At 40.1% G+C, this 21883-nt stretch overlaps 1 protein-coding gene across 1 annotated transcript in view; it reads left to right on the top strand.

Moving 5' to 3' along the window:
• The window catches only part of LOC126249689 (lysosomal Pro-X carboxypeptidase), a 58203-nt gene that overhangs the window by 1456 nt on the left and 34864 nt on the right, over positions 1 to 21883 (top strand). Inside the window, exons 2-5 of the mRNA XM_049951367.1 lie at positions 6457 to 6597; positions 11061 to 11162; positions 11287 to 11477; positions 18848 to 19005. Coding sequence (XP_049807324.1) covers positions 6457 to 6597; positions 11061 to 11162; positions 11287 to 11477; positions 18848 to 19005 — 592 coding nt within the window. The remainder of the gene's footprint in view (positions 1 to 6456; positions 6598 to 11060; positions 11163 to 11286; positions 11478 to 18847; positions 19006 to 21883) is intronic.

Raw genomic sequence — 21883 nt, 5'->3', positions numbered from 1 at the left:
ACGATTAAGATGGTAACTAGATACAGGCTTTCGAAAATTGATGTGTGAAGCAATGCGCAAAAACTGTTGAACATTCTGAAAGGACAGATGTTCATCAACAACTAGTGGATTTTCAGTTCCTCTATGTTGATACTGCCGTAATGGCAATATTGCCGCTGCTGAATATCGAAATCCAGTGGAACCGAAGGAAAGATTAAAGGTACAGTAAGAGAATTCTGTTCCTCACGGAGGTGGCGTTGTATGATCTTATGCAGCGGAGTAATTTTTGTGTCATGCATTAGTACAGAATTAAATCAAAGCAGACAATGCAAATTGGTAAGGGCGCGTAGCCTACACCTACAGAGGACCAAGGGGGCATTCATCTAGCAATGTTTTCTCTGCCAGGGCTGGGTGTTTGTGTTGTCCTCATCATTTCTTCATCATCATCATCATCATCATTATTCGTGACAGTGGATAGACTGGATTGAATAAAAATTGCACTCGTCAAAAATTGGGACTTTGTAAGGGCGCTGATGACCGCTCAGTTGAGCGCCCCACAAACCAAACATCATCATCATCCTCTAGCAATGTCCGCCCTTTAAAGTGCGTGGTACGTCGACAAGGTAGCTCAGTGTGTTCCGTCAGAGGGCTAGCTGCCGTCTGCAGGAAAGAAAACTGAGTGAAGTTCTTCCAATTCATATGTGGCATACAGCAATCCAATGCTTAACAGTAGTTGCAACCAAGACTGTTTTTAACCACTACTGAGTGAAGTATTCAACGATGAACTTGAAGGCGGTGTCATGTGACGTCCACCCAGACGAAATTCCGAGAACGCTGAGGAGAAAAAATAAGGGGGTCAGCGCGTCAGGCTGGCATGCAGCAGGGCAGGTTTCGATTGTGGGTCTGGTCGGACAGTTTTCTCCACTCGGGGACTAAGTGTTGTGTTATCCTCATCATCATTTCATCATTATTGACGCGCAAATCACATAGTGTGGCGTCAACTGAATAGACTTGAAATTCGGCGGTCGAACTTCTCCAGATGGGGACTCCCGGCCATCATTGCCATACGATAAATTCATTTCATCTAGTGAATGATCGCCATCGACGACATTCCCACATTACATGCGATACTGCAGAGAGGATTACGATATAACCCAGACAGTGGCTTACAACCTGGTGTTCAGGAACTGTATGCCACCACTGCTCGTTCCCCGTGGCAGTCAAGTACTACTGATGATTTTTTTTTTTTTTTCCCCCGCGAAGATTCGAATTAGGCACATTAGGGCCGACAACTCCGAATGGACAGGGTTCTCAAATTGCATGCGTGTTGTTCACAATGGTATCAGTAACTGTTTAGCTAAAACAAGTGGATATTTTCATGTGTGTGTTTCTTGCACAGTGTGGTTCAAATGACTCTGAGCACTATGGGACTTAACATCTGAGGTCGTCAGTCCCCTAGAACTTAGGACTACTTAAACCTAACTAACCTAAGGCTATCACACACATCCATGCCCGAGGCAGGATTCGAACCTGCGACCACAGCGGTCGCACGGTTCCAGACTGAAGTGCCTAGAACCGCTCAGCCACTCCGGCCGGCTTGCACAGTGTGACACGTTCTTAATGTACAGGGTTCAAGCCCGGCCCGTGACAATCCTTCTCACTTTTTAAGTTAACGAACCAGTCAGAGTCATTTGTGCCTGCGAAAAAATTTCAAACTACACTGTGGTAGGTACTGCGCACTGAACTGCAGGTCCTGTTAATAATTAACTGGCTGAGTAAATCAGCTCTCAGTCCTCAAGTCGGTGAAAGTTAAGGAGATGTTATTTCCAAAAGGACCACACTTAGTAGATCAGTGTGGTGCGTTAAACCAACTCACAATTTGAAGCCTTTCTTTACTTATTCCTCATTCTGTCAGCGACACTATCTTCAAATTGACTGATACAACGGTGTTGCTAATTTGGTTGGCCAGATATTCATTCTTAGGAATCTCCATACTCAATGAATGATGTATTGTGGATTAGATATTATGATCATATTAGTAAATTGCATATGAAAACTTCAGAGAGGACTACTCAAAATGCCAAACTGAAAGACTATACATCACATACCTAGTATCCAATAGCCTTGCCATGTTGGAAACGCTGGTTCCCACCCGACCATTGAAGTTTAGCAATGTCGGGCCCAAATAGTATTTGGATGGGTGACCACCTGATACACCAGGTGCTGCTGATTGAGGGACGGGCAGTCTCTGAAGTGATGTCTTTTTGGAAGTCCTGCACCAGGCCATTGCTCCATACAACATTTTTATCATTATATAACCTAGTAAAAGACAAGATTCAGTAGAAATAAAATACAAGTTGAAGAAAATCATCCATGAACTTTTCAAACGAAACATCCCCATATTGCCGTAAGTGATTGAGGGAAGTTACAGAAAATTTTAATACAGATAGCTGGATGGTAAACTAAACCACTCTCCTTACTTGGCCACTGCACAGTCTTAGTTGTAGGTTAGTTTTTCTGCTAATTATTGCCTTACTGCCAACATAAAATCATCTGAGATGAATTTCACAGTGCCATTGCTGGTAATAAGGTATATGAAATAATTACTGGTAATCACCTGTTGAAACACAATTATAATTTACTGTTGTTGTGCAATTATTACAATATAAGTTCGATGATCATGTTGTTCTACATGCCTTAATTACAATTATAATGAACCACCACTGGCTGCGGCCAGTCCAAAATCATTTTTCCACACAAGCTATTTATCATTGGCGCCACCCCCTGCCCCCCTCTTCCTTCATAGACTTTCACCCATGTCAGTTTTTGTTACTAATTGGGATATGCACAGTATACAAATCTTGCACTTGGCCACCCGTCTCAGCTTGGCGCCCCAAGCAACTGCTACTAATTGTAATTCATCCTATATAGGAATTTTGCAGTTGTGGTGCTTCTGGCAACCCACTCAGCATTGTGCTCCAAGCAGCAGCTTGTCGCTTGTGCCTCAAACAGGCCATGGCTAGAGCATTATGCAGAAAGGAAAGAAAAGAAAATTTTCTTGTCTAATATGATGGGACATATATATGTTGGGATACAGCTCTCGCAGCATGTTTTAATATGTGATGGCATATCAAGGAATTGTTACCAATTCTGTCTAGGCAGTTATGTACATAATGTCAGTCATATGTTGTCTACTTGGTTTAACACACACAATGTTTCTATTTTATGATTTATTGCATGATAAATATACAGCTCCTTGGGGCTCATGCCATCTGTGGAACCTCATTCTCTTGCACTCACTCCCCCTTTTATTCCTTACAGCTCTCGTTCCTTTGACCTGTTTGGATGTAAACTGCTGCTATACAGATGTAATGGTCCTGCTACTCCCCGGGGGTAAAACTAGTCTCTGTCTTCCTGTTTCTTTTACGCTCTTAAAACTTTTGCAAATTTGCCTCTCCACCCATATCTTTCACTTCTGCTTTTTTAAATATGTGTCTTATTGTTTGTTCTCCAAATTCTCATTTGGGTCCCAATCTTTCTGCTTGCTCTCTTTTGTTCTGTATCTTTTCTCCCTGACTCAGTACAGATTCTGTACTTAATCCAAAAAATTTGCTTCAAGGTAAACTTCTTGGAAGCCACAAGAGAAAATCATGGAACCTGTATTGATAATATTGTAACAAATTATAAATCTGATGATGCAAGGAAGCTATGTGTAGACTTATGACTTTCAGACCACTCTGCTCTGTTTATTGAAACAACTAATGCAAATTAACCAAGCACTAAAAAACTTATAGCAAAATACGTTTTACTACTAAAAATTTGAAATTGTTCTGCTGTAAATAAGAAGAAGTGGTGTGGCAAGTTCAAGATGATATTCCTGTCTGTGTGTATTTTAATGTATTTTTAGAAAAAAATGTTCATGTATTTAAGTAAATATTTCAACTTAGAGTACGCCACACAAAAGTTTCAAGTAAACTAAAGTGTATCATTCTTGGAGTAAAACTGTCCATTGGAAAAAAAGACAACTGCACAAGGAATGGAAAAACAACAAAGACCCTGTTTTCATTAATTGTGTTAAATAGTACAAAAGCATATTTAAAAGGGCAGTGAAAGCAGCAAAAGAAATTGTTAACAATAAATTCGTCTTGGCTCCTGGACACAAATCAAAGGCATTGTGGCCTGTCATAAAATCAGAACTGGGAATTAGAGCTGACAGCGAATATATTTCCAAAATTAAGGAGTGAAATAAAATGGTAACAAATCTTGGTCAATTGTGAGAATCATTCAGTTTGTTATAAATGTAGCAAAACCAGATGTCGATGTAGATGCTTATACAGAAAAAGTACATTTAGGTCAGAGGACAGAAGAATACTTAAATAAATTTGACAAAATTTCAGCCAAAGATATAGAGAAAACTATATTACAGCTAAAAAAAAGGAAGAAAAAAGCAAAGGAAAAAAAAAAGGAAAAAAGAACAGAAATTCTAAAGGCTGGAGTGGCATACCAACCAAATAGTTAAAGCAGCTGTCAAGATAATAACTCACCCCTTGCTAAATAATTGATAAATCACTTGAAGAAGTTCACTTTCCAGATGCCCGTCTGCCTGCTTAGCTGAGTGGTTACATGTTTGCCTTCCCTGCTGCGGGCCCGGTTTCAATTCCCAGACAGGTTGGAGATTTTCTCCATTCGTAGACTGGGTGTTGTGTTGTCTTAATCATCACTGACATGCAAGTCTCCCAGTGTGCCATTGTATGAAATAAAACTTGCAACTCGGCAGCTGAACTTCGCTGGATGGAGCATCCTGGCCAACAGTGCCACATAATGACTTCATTTCCAGATGCCAAAAAGTACTCAGAGGTAAAACCTTTATTTAAAAAAGGCTCAAGAGAAGATATGGGGAATTACTTCCTAGTCTCTATTTTTCAAAAACATTTGAGAAAGTGATGGTAATGCAAATTTAAAAAAAAAATATAGAAAATCAAACATAAGTTCAGAAAATCAATATGGCTTTCAAAAAGGCAAAAGCACAATGGCAGTCAGTAATGAGTTTGTGAAAAATATCAGTTCTGCCTTAGACAAGTCTAGAAAAGTTGCAGGATTATTCTGTGATCTCACAAAAGCATTTGATTGTGTAAACCATCACTTGTTCCTGTATAAAATGGAAAGATCCGGAGTTGGAGGTTGTGCTTTAGGGCATTCTCACAAACAGAAAATGAAGCACAGTTGTATCATCAAGCAAGGGAAATGCCTTCTCTCAATGGATTATTTCACAAGGCATTCCACAAGATTCAATTATGGGTCCAATGTCATTTCTACTTAATATGAACAACTTGCCCCTAAACATAAATTCACACTCAGTTTTATTCACCAATTGTACTTCTGGCCTTGTTGAAAGCAATGACTTGGAACAAATTCCCTTAACTGTCACAATTCTACCAGATAGTTTAGAAAATTAATTCCAGCTAAATGGATTGAAACTGAATTTTTGGAAAAACACATATACTGCAATTTAAAACTAAAGACTGTAAGGTAAAAGAAACCCACATTAATCATAGAAACCAAGAACTGAAAGAATTGGGCTTTGTTAATTTTTTAGGAATGCATCTGGTCTTCACACAAATCAATTAAACAGCCTGACCCTTGCAATGAAGATTCTGTCATATTCAACTAGCATGGAGATGGGAAAAGTAGTTTACCACAGCTATTTTGAATCATTTATAAGGGGCGGCATTATTTTTTGGGGTAACACAAGCAAAATGATCAGAATATTTAAATTACAAAAATCAGTTGTTAGAAATATGTATAATGCAAAACAAAACAAATACAGCCATCCACTGTTAAGAAATTTAAAAATATTAAGTGCCCACTGTTTGTACATTAATGAACTGATTACTTTTGTATACAGTAACCCCAAGTTATTCACAGACAATAATTTTAAACATTGATATAACACTAGGAACAAGGGCAATTTCATGCTTCCCACTCACAGATTAAAGCTATATGCATAAACCTCAGAATACATGGACATGAAAATTTGCAACATTCTCAAAAAGAAACAAACCCACAGCTTGGAACTAGGGCACCTGAAACAAAAGCTACAAAAGTTGTTAGTACAGAAATTCTATTATTCCTTAGAAGAATATCTGAGTGATACTGTGAAAATCTGAGCAAGAAATCAAATGGTTGATGCATTTTGTTAATTAAGCTTAGCAGTTTTATGTCAAATAAACGACTGTAATAGTTATGTTCTTTATACTAAAGCTCCTCAACAGTTCAATTCTGATGTTAATGGTTCCCTGCCATAATCGTTTTATTTTTCTGTCCAGAAATTTCTGGATTATAAGAATCTTTTTAGCTGAGCTTCTACAACTATGTTTTGCCATTCCCCTGTTTTACTTGATTATGTTTCTGGATTCTTATGAGTGTTTTATTCTGCATCATTATTTCATAATACTATTACTTTCTGTGCCTTTACAGGTTGATCATTTCAGTTTTGCTAATTCAGACACATTCACAATACGTTACTTAGTGAACAATTCATACTGGGACCAGAAACGAGGATCCATATTCTTCTACACTGGAAATGAAGGTGACATTGAAATGTTTGCAAACAACTCGGTGAGTTCAGTATAAGTAATTTTTTAAACAGAATTTCATAGTACACACACTTATGCCAACCACAAAAACATTGTATGTATCTGGATAGAGAGAAACCAAAATACTTAACAAAATGATGATTACAGTATTAAGATACATCATAAAAGAAAGATACTTCTTAAAAGAAATATTAAAACTCATGTTTCCAGGTGTTATTCTAAAGTATTCAGAGTGTCTAACATGCCATAGGGAGAGAAAATGACTCAGAATCAGTTAATTGTAGAATGCCAGTCATAGGGAAGTACATGATACCAGTGGCACACGATACTTTTACTTGTATTCCCTCTTACTAATTTTAAACTGGACACACACACACACACACACACACACACACACACACACACACTCACTCAAAGAGAGAGAGAGGGGGGGGGGGGGAGAGAGAGAGAAGGAGAGAGAGAGAGAGAGAGAATATCTCTGTCCTTTCCTCGTGCTGCAGCCTTATACAGTAGACAGTTATTTGTAATAAATAAAATTTAAAAAATAGCAAATAAAGCTTTAATTGTGTCTCACTTGTGTACTCAGCAAATCCAGTAGTACATAATACCAATACCAATCCTCACATGATTTGAGGAAGGTTTCAGAACAAAGTTATGCTTGTGCTTGGCAATACAGAATAGTGGAAGATGTACTGAACAGCCTTCATGTGCCATATTTCCTAAACAGATACTTTCCTTTTAGTAGTAATAAGAGTTCATTTGTAGCACAAGTGCAAAATGGCACATGAACTAGGAATGTAATCAGAAACTGAAGTAAAAGATGCCATCTAATTTTTGTCACAGGGAAGTTCTTGTTTCAGAGAGACTCAATTTGTTATTGACTGTTTGCCACCATGGTCTAGGACAGGTAGTGTGTCTTACTGTGCCCGTTCTTCTTAAATGTAATGTTTAGATGTTTCTAGAAGACATAGCTATTCTGGAAGTATGGGGGCTTTGTATGCAAGTCTGTTGGTTGTACTGTATTTCTGTGCCAGATAATGACAGCCGGAGCCATGTTCATACATATTGGCTTTTGTGGGCTGTCTTTGAATTCTAAATTCATCTAATCCACCATTATTTTGTTTAATCAGAAAGTCAGTAAATGGTAGCTGTCCATATTTTTCTTGATCAATGGTGAACCTGATCTTAGACTGTGTATGGTTAAGATAATCTGAAAACTTATTGAGTTCCTCTTGCACCAGTGGCCACAGTACAAACATATTATCTATAAAGAAACAGGTCAGTTTCAGTGGAAATGACTGCCGTCAAAATGGTTTGTATTGGCAACCACAGATAATGAAGCTAATGAAGCTCAATTTGTTGGTAATATGCACCATTGAATAGAAAATAGATGGATGTTAACACATTTTTGAAGAGATCAGTAATATATATTCCATTCAGTTGTGGCATGTATCAACAGTAGATACGTGATTCAAATGAGCAAAAAGTCTCTGTTGCAATTATGTAACTATATTAATTCCAAGTATGCATCTCACGTGGTTAGCACATCATAAGACTGGAACAGTAAGGAAATAAATTACAGCTCAGACATGTGAACCTAGTAAGCAGTGGATACAATATCATTAAAAGTTGAATGAGTTTTAAGAAGAAGTTCTAAATCTTACTTGGTTAGACACTGGAAATTTTTTGTATGGGGCCATGTCGTCATATAAAATGGTGGTGGGGAACAGCCTTGTCATAAACTACAAGTTAATGCAGGGGAACCCTAAAAAGAGGTAAAAAGATAAATATAAAAAAATATTGAGTATAACAAGTTGGGTGAGGGGTGGTAAATAAAATATAATCATAATAAAAAGAAGATGTCATGTAATTAAAACTCACCATGGTAGAAAGAAGATCTGGTGACAGTGGTAGATACGCGTTTACAACCATCAAACTGAATAGGTGGAACTGCAGTGTCCTGCTGCCCTCACTGACTGTAAACACAGAAGTGGTATAGCATATAGTGAGATTGCAGATGGGGAACTGTATGAGTTGAGGGCCAGCAAGTGGTGACGCTGGAGGAGCAGGAATATAGTGGAGGAGGAGATTAGTGTTTAACATTGCCATTTTGAAGGAACCATCTCAGCATTTGCCTTAAACAATTTAGAGAAATCACGGAAAACCTAAGTCTGGATGGACTGATGCTGCTTTGAACTGTCATCCTCCCGTTATGAGAATATGAATGACGTGTGAAGGCATGGGGAGGAGGGGGCAGCGGGGGAGGAGGATGTAAAGGGGATGAGGTTAAATACACAGGGAACATTATGTGTTAATATCAAAGAAAAGGGATAAAGGAGGGGGTGGGGGGATAAAAGAGGGGGTAAAAAGAGGAAATGGTGTGATAGAGGTTTCATGTAAAATAGAGGACAACATTGTGATTAAGAAAAGGGAAACTTATAATGCTGTTACATAATTACAACAGAGACTGTTTACTCATTTGAAATCTGTAATGATCATATCAAATTTCTGCGGAATTAGCTGGAATGAGTCTACCACAGCAGTTAATTGAAAAGTGACACAATGTCAAAACTGAAAAACATGACAAATCTCTTCTGAAGCTGTAATCCTTGCAAATGTTGTACAAAGTGAGTGGAGTCCCATTTATGGTGTTCACATTTCCTAATGGTTGAACTGAGAACACCCATAAGGCATTTGACCAGGTGATAACTAGGAGAACCCAAATTGATGACTATCTCATTCTCATGTATCTTATGGAGACCATATAATCTTGGTGAACTTGGGCCAGTCATTCTTGTTGGTTGCTTTTGTAGAAAACCTCCTTGAGGTGCCTTAGTGGCTTTATGCTTCAGTGAAAATGTGGAGAACATAATCCAAAAAGTTCCTTATTGTGCTGTGATAATAAGGATAAATTTCAGCTTACCAGTTATAAATGCAAGACACATATGCTTAGAACATATGGTACAGACAGGCATAATGTAATTCCATATGTCATTAATGCATGTATGTAAAGTAAGCAAACTTCCAGATGATTTCAGCACCAAAATCTAGTCTCGTTCGGAGCACATTATATGTACAAGGTGTACTACTTTGCTTCCGCCATTTTTTCCCCAACATTTTAGGCTTTAATGAAACAAATTGGTTACACGTGTATCATTCAAAGTATTTTCCATTGCTGGCCACTACTTTCTCCCATATTTCGGGCAGTGTACAAATCCCGCATCAAAAAAATTGTTCATCTTTTGAAGCGATCCACGAATCGATCCAATTTGTGACTTCGTCATGAGATCGGAAGTGTTGGTCAGCCAGGCCATGCGCCATTGATCTAAACAGGTGATAGTCAGAGGGAGCAATGTCTGGAGAATACAGCGGGTGGGATAGGACTTCCCATTTTAACGTTTCCGAGTACATTTTGACCTCTTTCGCAACGTGGGGTCGAGCGTTGTCATGTTTCAAAATCACTTTATCATGCCTCTCGCTGTATTGCGGCCATTTGTCTTTTAATGCTCTGCTCAAATGCATTAATTGCATTCGATAATGAGCACCTGTCATTGTTTCACTTGGTTTTAACACCTCATTAGGCACGATGCTGAGCTGGTCCCACCAAATGCAGAGCTTGATCTTGGAGCCATGAATATTCAGTTTGGCCATCAACGTGGAAACATGGCAGGGATATCCCCATGATTTTTTTGCATTTAGGGCTATTGTAATGAACCCATTTTTCATCCCCAGTCACAATATGACACAGAAATCCCTTCCGTTTTTGCCTCTGAAGCAACTATTTACAAAAACACAAACGCTGTTCAACGTCTCTTGGTTTCAGCTCACATGGGACCCAAGTTCCTTCTTTCTGAATCATGCCCATAGCCTTGAGACATTTTGAAATGACTTGCTGTGTCACTCCTACTGATCGTGCCAATTCTTCTTGGGTTTGATGCGAGTCTTCACTGAGCAATGTCTCCAATTCTGCATCTTCGAAAACATTCTCTCTTCCACCACTATGCCAGTCTACGACATTAAACTCGCCATTCTTGACACGTTCAAACCACTCACGACACATTATTTCACTAATAGTGTCCTTACCATAAATACGTGAGAGCATTCAATGAGACTCAGCCGCTGTTTTCTTCATATTGAAACAAAACAGTAACACCTCCTGCAAATGACGAGAATTAGGCTTGTAAACCGACATTTTCAATCAAGAACAAATTTATGATGCAGACACAAATTGACTAATGTTTGAATGAGGTTAAGTTGACCGAGGTCCAAGCTAACTGCCTGACGTCTGTGATCAGTTTCTTTCGACCGCTACGTACCGTTGTCGCCACCTATCAGCAAACAGCGGAAGCAAAGTTGTACACCTTGTAATATGTTTTATCATGAATAATACAGGACAATTATCCAATGAAGGAATAAAATATTAATGCCCTTAACACTTTATGACATTAAGTTTCTCATCTCTTATCAATCCTTGTTTTGTTACAGGGATTTATCTGGGAGTCAGCACCTGACTTCAAGGCTCTTATCATCTTTGCAGAACATCGTTATTATGGTGACTCCCTGCCTTATGGCAATAAATCTTTTTCTGTAAGTGATATGTTCATATGTGCAGTGCTTGTAAAATTAAAATTAACCTGATCCTGTGAAGAACATTTTTGTTAGATATATAGTTTTGGTGTGTTACTTAGTGACACATTTTTCTGCACTACAGGACCCGAAATATTTAGGCTACCTAACATCACAACAAGCATTGGCTGACTATGTGGATCTAATACAGCATATAAAATCCAAACAATTATCAAGACCATTTAACCGGCAGAATCCGGTTATAGCTTTTGGTGGGTCGTATGGCGGAATGCTTGCAGCGTGGATCCGCATGAAATATCCACATATTGTTTCTGGGTAATTATTTTAATATTTAATCTCTTGTTAAGTGAGATATTGCTTGAATTTTAATTTAACATTCATTTTCATTAGCCTTTAAATAGTTTTTTGTAATTTTCTCTGATTTTTTTTTTTTTTTGTCTTACTCAGATTTATATTGTTTGTTTAGTTATCCTAGCAAATCTCCTTAATAACTTAATTTCCATGTTTCTTTGTCTGTTTCTTCTTGCAATTACAATGGTTCCCATGTCCTGGGTAACTGATATTGATTATCAGATAATGATCCAATACAATAATATTTTTTTTTAAATTTCTATTCCGAATTCTTCTCATGTAACATTTCATCAGTGCAGCTAGTCTGAAATGTGCTTAAACATAGTTTTAAAATATTTTCAGGGATTGTTTACATAGTCATTCTTTGCCAGGCATGGACCCAGGAGAGGGGTCATTGGGATCCTGAACCTCCCCCCCCCCCCTGCCCCCCCCCTCCGCCTTCCTCCTCCCTCCCACAGTCACACTAAAAAAATTTTTTTGTAGACAAATTTTTATTTTTACATAAACTAATATTCAGAGAAAAAGCGGCATGAAAACTAAGAAGTCTTGAGAATGGCAAGAAACTCCAGAACTCGCAAGCTACATTTTTAACACAGGATACTTTTCAGTTGATTGTACAAGTGCCTGATCACATGGGTAGCCTTGTTGCCTGACCACTAACATTCCAGTCCGGTGAAGGCTGACTGTGTCTGCTGTCAACAAGAGATCAGATATGGCTCATGACTCCACAGGTTGAACTGGCAAACTACATAAGGGTCTACGGGTTGCACGCAACCGTACGGTACGTTAACTCGCGCTCACCAACCGACCTGTCTGGAATGCTGACAATTTGCTTGGTCAGTAGACGCACGTCCGGCCACACTGTGATGGAAAGTATGCGACTGGCCGCTGTCCGCAGTGCGCAGTATTAACTAGTGCACCCTCGGGCGCGAATATGTCTCTTTTCTTAGCTCACCATGGTGCCTTACGATACGACCGTAATTAGCCAGTGTTAGGATGTCATACACAGTGATGATGGGTGCACGTAGCGTGCGTGTTTTATAATCTGCGTTTCTTAATAAAACAGTTTAAACTTACTTCTCGTGTTTGCGTATTGCCGTACCTCAAGGACCCACCGCTTACAAATCCTGACAAAATATTCGTGTAATCATCATCTGGGGCAACAACACAAACTACCCCCTTATTGGAAGTTTAGCAGTTGGAGACAAAATGAGACATACCCCACTAAGAAAAAAATAAGAGGAGAAGCAACTGAAAGAAATGGCATCCCTCTCATTTACATGCTTGCATAACCATAATTTGTAAACAGTCATGGTGCTTAATGAAATACTAATAATTTTGATTGCAAACATGTATTTTATATTGCTTAAATTATGAGATTACTGAAGTTGTGAGAGTTCATTGCTATTATAGTTCATAAATTAATCATGTGACACATATACTTCTATACTTCTCAGATTTTCAGATGTATACCTTTCAAAGGATGCATTTTTCTGAATTGCAGTTTCTTGCACATTATGGTAAAGCAATGATTAAATTATTATTATTACAGTAAAATATTTTATGGTAATTAAGCTATTTATTATCATTCAGATTGTATTCAGAGACAGTAACAAACCATAATCACCACAGAACCTAACCCTGGATCCATACCTGTTCTTTGCTTCACTCTAAATACATTTTGTTCCTTAACCTCAAGTTATTTTTCCTTGCTAACATACTTCTATACTTGAAAAGTTGCATTGCTGGTCCACATTTTACATCCTCATTTCTCACTTCATATTCTGTGGTGGCTCTGAACTGACATAATTATGTATGTTCTATTTTCCTAATTGTTATTCACGCTTGTTGTTCTCTTCAGAATTTCTGATTGCATTTGCTTACTCTATGATAAAAAGCAATTCCCAATTCCATGAGTATAGTATTCTACAGTTCCTGGCATTAAAATAGTCACTGCAAGAATGGTACAGGTAGCTGCTCAAGAAATTAAGTTTCAATGTACACTCCTGGAAATGGAAAAAAGAACACATTGACACCGGTGTGTCAGACCCACCATACTTGCTCCGGACACTGCGAGAGGGCTGTACAAGCAATGATCACACGCACGGCACAGCGGACACACCAGGAACCGCGGTGTTGGCCGTCGAATGGCGCTAGCTGCGCAGCATTTGTGCACCGCCGCCGTCAGTGTCAGCCAGTTCGCCGTGGCATACGGAGCTCCATCGCAGTCTTTAACACTGGTAGCATGCCGCGACAGCGTGGACGTGAACCGTATGTGCAGTTGACGGACTTTGAGCGAGGGCGTATAGTGGGCATGCGGGAGGCCGGGTTGACGTACCGCCGAATTGCTCAACACGTGGGGCGTGAGGTCTCCACAGTACATCGATGTTGTCGCCAGTGGTCGGCGGAAGGTGCACGTGCCCGTCGACCTGGGACCGGACCGCAGCGACGCACGGATGCACGCCAAGACCGTAGGATCCTACGCAGTGCCGCAGGGGACCGCACCGCCACTTCCCAGCAAATTAGGGACACTGTTGCTCCTGGGGTATCGGCGAGGACCATTCGCAACCGTCTCCATGAAGCTGGGCTACGGTCCCGCACACCGTTAGGCCGTCTTCCGCTCACGCCCCAACATCGTGCAGCCCGCCTCCAGTGGTGTCGCGACAGGCGTGAATGGAGGGACGAATGGAGACGTGTCGTCTTCAGCGATGAGAGTCGCTTCTGCCTTGGTGCCAATGATGGTCGTATGCGTGTTTGGCGCCGTGCAGGTGAGCGCCACAATCAGGACTGCATACGACCGAGGCACACAGGGCCAACACCCGGCATCATGGTGTGGGGAGCGATCTCCTACACTGGCCGTACACCACTGGTGATCGTCGAGGGGACACTGAATAGTGCACGGTACATCCAAACCGTCATCGAACCCATCGTTCTACCATTCCTAGACCGGCAAGGGAACTTGCTGTTCCAACAGGACAATGCACGTCCGCATGTATCCCGTGCCACCCAACGTGCTCTAGAAGGTGTAAGTCAACTACCCTGGCCAGCAAGATCTCCGGATCTGTCCCCCATTGAGCATGTTTGGGACTGGATGAAGCGTCGTCTCACGCGGTCTGCACGTCCAGCACGAACGCTGGTCCTACTGAGGCGCCAGGTGGAAATGGCATGGCAAGCCGTTCCACAGGACTACATCCAGCATCTCTACGATCGTCTCCATGGGAGAATAGCAGCCTGCATTGCTGCGAAAGGTGGATATACACTGTACTAGTGCCGACATTGTGCATGCTCTGTTGCCTGTGTCTATATGCCTGTGGTTCTGTCAGTGTGATCATGTGATGTATCTGACCCCAGGAATGTGTCAATAAAGTTTCCCCTTCCTGGGACAATGAATTCACGGTGTTCTTATTTCAATTTCCAGGAGTGTATTTTTCTTGACACAATCCTTATATTTACAGAAGTTTTCTTTCTAAAAGGAGTTCACAGAAATCAGAATAAAATCACATTCCATAAAACTGTTTTGTAAGAGGGGTCATGATGGCAATGATGTAGTGAGCAGGTTGGCAGGGCAGCAGGTGTATGGGAGACAGATGGTCAACAAACAACAGATTGCAGAAGCAGTATATAGTAGTGTGTTTATTCAATGCATAAGGTACAGCAGCCTGAATGTCATCTTGCTGTGGTCGGCACGCAGGGATGTGAGCTGGCCCTGTAGTGTGGGAAGTTTGCAGAGATCAGTGTGCGGCCTTCATAAACACAACCAGCTCACAGTGTCGCCCCACCTAACAGGTCGTAGCAGTGCGGACTCAAGTGTCAACACTCTGGTGAGCAAAGTGTGGCATCATGCCCCAAGCAGCAGCCCAGCACACAGGGATGACAGGCCCTGTAGAAGGAGGTCATGCCAGCTCATGTAGAAGTGTGGCTAAGCGCAGATAACCCCTGAGTGTGGAGGCGAACCGGAGACCCCAGCACATTATACAGCAACAGTGGCCCACAGAGATAAGCCTGCAGTATTAGGATGTGCCCACAAAGAGCTGATGGTGGCTCAGCAGCTAGTTAGGCCCAGGTGCACATTACGGACTAGAGATCTGAAAAAGAATGAGTAGGAGTCCAATGTTGAGGGCTGCATACATTAGAAACCAAGGTGTCACTGTAACATCATTGTTATGCTGCCTGTCTTCCTTCCTTCCTCACTTCCTTTCTTCCTGCTGCAGTTCTACAAATGTGATGAGTCTCAGAATGGTGGCACTGTGGTCTCTTACTACTTGCTGACCATTTCCTCTAACTGAAGCATGCTGCACTGTAAGGGTATTCGTGACTTAGTAAAGATGTTGATTGCACAATATTGCTGTTGTAGTGTAGCACTGACAGGGCAAGAATGATCGATTGTTGCTATCAGACGGCCTATAATTAAACTGTGTTTTGTGAGACTGTGGAGGGTGTAAGAAGAAAATTAAATGATGCAGTGTATACAATTGCAAATGTGCCCCATAACAGGAAGAGTGAGGCCTGGAAAAAGTTCGATGTTATAGTCCATGTTTCAGATGAGAAACATAGTGTTCATCCAGTGTAAACAAAATGGTTGTGTTCTTATTTATGCCACAGTCACCATGAGAAAACATTTGTGCTCTGACAAATGAAAACAAGGGACAGAGCAGTGTCACTGTTCTGTACCTGTGACCAAAAAACTTGCTATTTGTGCATTCTCTTGATCGTGGCAACTTGCGTTTGTGGACTAATAATGAGTTGTGTAGCTTATCATTCATTTCTGTAACTTTTCCAAAGACTATTGCAAATTTATTTTAATAATTAATCACCATTTAGAGACTACACTTCATCCTCTAATTCTGTTTTCATTTACTGTCAACACAGACCCAGTAATGTGTTGAAAGAGTGTGTATGTGAACATAATTGTTTGACATTGCCTGAATAGAGACTAAATATTAAAGTAAATTTACAGCTGTCTTCAAAGCAGTTTTAAGCATATACATACATACAAACATAAACATAAATACATACAGGCATACAAACATATATAAATATATAGCCATACATATGAATCCATCCATACATACATACATACACTTAGGTGACAAAAGTCATAGGATAGTGATATGCACGTACACAGATGGCAGTAGTATCATGTACACAAGGTACAAAAGGGCACTGTCATTTGTACTCAGTGACTCCTGTGAAAAGGTTTACGGCGTGTTTATGGCCACACAATGGGGATTAACAGACTTTGAATGCAGAATGGTAGTTGGAGCTAGGTGCGCAGGACATCCCATTTCACAAATCATTATGGAATTCAATATTCGGGGATCCACAGTGTCAAGAGTGTGCCAGGAATACCTAATTTCAAGCATTATCCCTCATAATGGACAATGCAGTGGCTGATGGTCTTCACTTAACAGCCGAGAGGTGTGGTGTTTGTGTAGAGTTGTCAGCACTAACAGACAAGCAACACTGCATGAAATAACCACAGAAATCAATGTGGGATGTACGAAAAATGTATAAATTAGACCGGCATGGTGACATTTGGCATTAAAAGACTGTGGCAGCAGATGACCAATGTGAGTGCCTTAACTAACAGCATGACATCACCTACAGCAGCTCTCCTTGGCTCATAACCATATTAGTTGGGCCCCAGATGACTGGAAAACCATGGCCTGGTGAGACAAGTCCTGATTTTCGTTGGTAAGAGTTGATGGTAGGGTTCGAGTGCTATGCAGACCCCATGAAGCCATGGACCCAAGTTGTCAACAAGGCACTGTGCAAGCTGGTGGTGGCTCCATAATGGTGTGGACTGCGTTTACATGGAATGGACTGGTTCCTCTGGTTCAGCTGAACCGATCATTGAGTGGAAACGGTTATGTTTGGCTACTTGGAGACCATTTGCAGCCATTCGTGGACTTCATGCTACCAAACAACGATGGAATTTTTATGGATGACAATGCTCCATGTCACCGGGCCACAACAGTTCACGATTGGTTTCAACAAAATTCTGGTCAGTTCATGTGGATGATGTGGCCACCCAGATCATCTGACATTAATCCCGTCGGACATTTATGGGACATAATTGAGAGACCAGTTCATGCATAAAATCCTGCATCAGCAACACTGTCACAATTATGGATGGTTGTAGAGGCAGCTTGGCTCAATAGTTATGCAGGGAACTTCCAACAACTTGTTGAGTTGCTGCAGTATGCCGGGCAGAAGGAGTTCTGACACAATATTAGGAGGTATCCCATGACTTTTGTCACCTCAGCGTATACACCTACATCTATATACTTATGAACAAAATAACATTCAGTGCTAACCGATCATTCATTGTGTTGGTATATAATAATCATCAGACTGAATGTTTGCATTGTAGGAACAATGCCATGAGTCCTTGGTTATACTAACAAACCCTTGTACTCACTACCTCTTCCACGCTGGTATAATACACTTGTCCTTGATAACAGACTCAAGTGATGAGTTTTTGGTTAAGTGGGCAATGGTGGAGTCTGATGAGTCAAGGCTTTGAGCATATAGAGATGGTGAATTCTGAGGTGATGTCATAGGACATCAACCAGCACCCCATCTAGTTGGCATCTCTAAAGCTTCTTGCATCAGCTTGCAATGATAGCTGCCTCATATGGAGGCATATAGACAGTTGTTTTTCTCTCACCCAGGAAAGGAAATGAGTAGTAGCGGTACAGGGTACCCTCTGCCACACACCGTATGGTGGCTTGTGGAATGCATATGTAAATGTAGATGTAGATGTAGATATAGAAATGAAGGAACTAGTTCATGTAGCTGAACAGTTGATCAGTCAAAGTGCATCTTATTAATATTTATAAACTTGAGAAATTTTATGCTGTGAACCTTACTTATATTTATTATTATTAATATTTACATTTAAGAGTCAAAACTTCTGTGATTCTGTGGACCTTTAGTGTCGACACCTGCCATAAGAGAGATCTACCAAAGAAGAAGAAGAAGAAGAAGAAGAAGCATAGTATGTGCTACATTGGCTATATAAAGGAAGAAGCCTGGTTTGGCACTGTGTGTACTTTTGTAAGGCACCATATGTCACACTTTATCCTGGCCTAATCTATAAAATACCATTATGTAATAAATACATTCATCAGCTCAGACAGAAACAAAACTATCAATACAATAATACATAATCCTTTTCAGAATATTTAATATGTTCATATTCTTTACAGGAAACATTAAAGTATTAATATTAACAACTAGAAATATTAAATTTATCCTAGAAGAACAGAATGAAACTACTTTTTATCCTGAATGGATTCATTTAATTCTTCTGTTGTATTCTCATTTCACAGAGCAATTGCAGCCTCGGCTCCTATTTTGCAATTCCCGGGGCTTGTTCCATGTGAAGCATTTTATAGAATTGTTACATCAGATTTCAGCTCAGAATCTAAAGAATGCTCTAATACAATAAGAAAATCATGGGATATCATCAGAAAGCTAAGCAAGACAGGTATGAATAGACTTTACTTCTTGTGATTGCATCATCGTGAACTGCTATATTGCTGAAATAAAGTTTAGTTTCTGCATTTTATATGTGTTTTCTGATTTTTATGATGTCCTGTTTCTTTAGTAGTGGTCATACCATTAAAGTAACAGTGTTTTAGTTAATGCAGTGTTATAGTTACTGGTACAGCAAAATGAGATCATTGTATGACTTAATTAGTGAAAAATTTTGCTCCCCATAAATATAGTACACCATGTAAAAATGATCTATATGACCAGCAACATGTGTAAATACTACACACACAGGTGACGCAGTGGTTTGCACACTGGACTTGTATTCAGGAGGACGACGGTTCAATCCCGCGTCCGGCCATCCTGATTTAGGTTTTCTGTGATTTCCCTAAATCGCTTCAGGCAAATGCCAGGATGGTTCCTTTGAAAGGGCATGGCCGACTTCCTTTCCCATCCTTACACACACACACACACACACACACACACACACACACACACACACACACACACACACAAAAGGATGCAGACAGTTGTATTAAGAACCTCTGGGAGTGCACACCATGAAATACATCTTCAGAATGAGGAATAACCAGTACATGCATACTGCAAAGATAGATATTTGGCAATCACTCTTGTTTTTATTATATAAAAATAATCTTCCATCATATATCCAAGAAGCCAAAGTAGTTCTCTTTGATGACATTGTAAGTATTATAATCAAACCTAACGGAGTAACTGCAACACTTGAAAATGTAAATAACATTTTCTTGAAAATTAATAACTGGCTCTCTGCAAACTGACTGTCATTGATTTTATCTTTGGCATTGAGAATGTAAAAAAATGTTACTTACTTTCCCTGTTTTCATTTACTAATGTCTTATGGCATCATATTCTGAGATAACTTGTCATTTAGGAAAAATGTACTCGTTGCATTGAAGCACGTAACAAGAGTAATATATAGTGTCCAATGTAGAGCCTCTTGTAGACAGCTCTTTAAGCAGTTAGGCATACTTACAACACTAGTACAGAGTATTTACTCCTTTATGAAGTTTGTTGTCAACAATCAAGCACAGTTTGAAAACATTATCATTCATAAATATAACACTGATTTACACTTTCCATCACTTTACCTTAGTGTGACACAGAAATGAGTGAGGTATTTATCTATAAAAATCTTTGGTTGCCTACCCAGTGATATAAAGAATTTAATAGATTCAAATAAAAACTGAAATGATATCTTCTTGACAATTCCTTCTACTCCATAGAAGAGAGAGAGTGAGAGAGAGAGAGAGCGAGAGAGAGGGGGGGGGGAGGAGGGAGGGGGAAGGGAGGAAGAGAGAGAGAGATATTGAACATAGTTAACTATAAATTATGCAGGGAAAAAATAACTTAAATCATTGAGATTCTCACCATAGTGCCATATTTTTTGTTGATAAAGTGTACTATAATTGTAAAACTGATTTGTTCCGCATCTTAGCAAGGTGTTGCAATTATGGTCAACAGAATAATCACAGAACTATAACTCATGGCTACACCGTTGCAGCCCACTGGTGTGAAGGTTTATGTCAGGTAAAGTGGGTGTGAAACAAGGAGGGGAAAGAAGCATGAAGAGAAGAGAGAGTTATAGCTAGGGATGTAAAGATGACAAAAGGTTGTGGCACTGATGAGATACGATATTGCAGTGCCTGTGTTGTTAAGAAGAATGATGCAATGTTCTTTCTGACATGCATCCATGTGCAAAGGAACATTGCATCCTTGTCCTTAACAACACAGGCACTGCGATATTGTATTTATTGACCGATATCAGGCAGTGACTTTTAATCAAAATGTCTTCCACTGAACGGGAATGACATAATGTGTGTATTAGTACAGATTTATGACACAGGAATGAGAACATATGGAAGTTTGGGAATGGCCTGGATACCCAAAGCAGTTAAGGCAACCACTCGCATAAAGTGAGAAATCCAGGTTTGAGTCTCGGTCTGGCACAAATTTTCACTGTCATCATTCCATTATAGAGCTCATAGTTGTCAGTATTTGCAACTGTGAATACATTTCATGCACTGTTGAGATAGCATTGGTGTAAGGAGGCAAGCTGTACATGGTACCAGATGAAATAGGAGGAGTGGACTAGGGGAGGGTGGAGGCAGGATAGAACAGGGGGAGACGGCAAAGAAAACAATGTGGGCATAGTTTAATAGATAGATGGATCAGCTAGTGTGAAGTACGGCAAGGGGAGAGGGGGAGTATGGTGATAGTAATGGAAGTGGATGTGGGACAGGGTTGAGCAGAGACTGAGGCCCTTTTTGCATCCCCCCTTCTGTCCCATAACTACCAGCCTCCACTCCCTTCTTCCCTTCTTTCCCCTTCTCTCTTCTTCATACTCATTCCATCTAAGACAACACCTCACCCCAGTAAGGCTGCAGCACTGGTTCAATGTAGCCCTGTGTGTGTGTGTGTGTGTGTGTGTGTGTGTTAGCTTCAAAGAAAGTCATTACCTGAAAGCTTAGCTAAGCGTTTAATTTATTGTGCATGTCTACCACTCAACAGTTCAACAATTCTGGTGAGCCATCACCTTTATTCTTTCTGTTGTGTCCAATCCATTATTATTTAACACAAATATGAATATGAAAAGTTATCAAGATCCTTTTTCTAACACCTCTACTGTTACCTTTCAGGAAGTGATTAGGAGCAGTAACTTTTCCAGTAGAATGGCCGCGTCTACCTTACTTACCTCTTCTGAGTGTTTATTTTGAAAGCAGCCAAATAAGATTATCACAAGCATGTTTCCACAGTTTCTTACGCTTTATATCACAATCTGAAAAATAAATGTCATTTGTTGGTTGTGCATATTTGTACCTCAGTAGTGAGTA

This window comes from Schistocerca nitens, chromosome 3 (genome assembly GCF_023898315.1).
Source record: "Schistocerca nitens isolate TAMUIC-IGC-003100 chromosome 3, iqSchNite1.1, whole genome shotgun sequence".
In the NCBI taxonomy this organism is placed as follows: domain Eukaryota; kingdom Metazoa; phylum Arthropoda; class Insecta; order Orthoptera; family Acrididae; genus Schistocerca; species Schistocerca nitens.
This window is presented reverse-complemented; position numbering and strand designations above follow the sequence as displayed.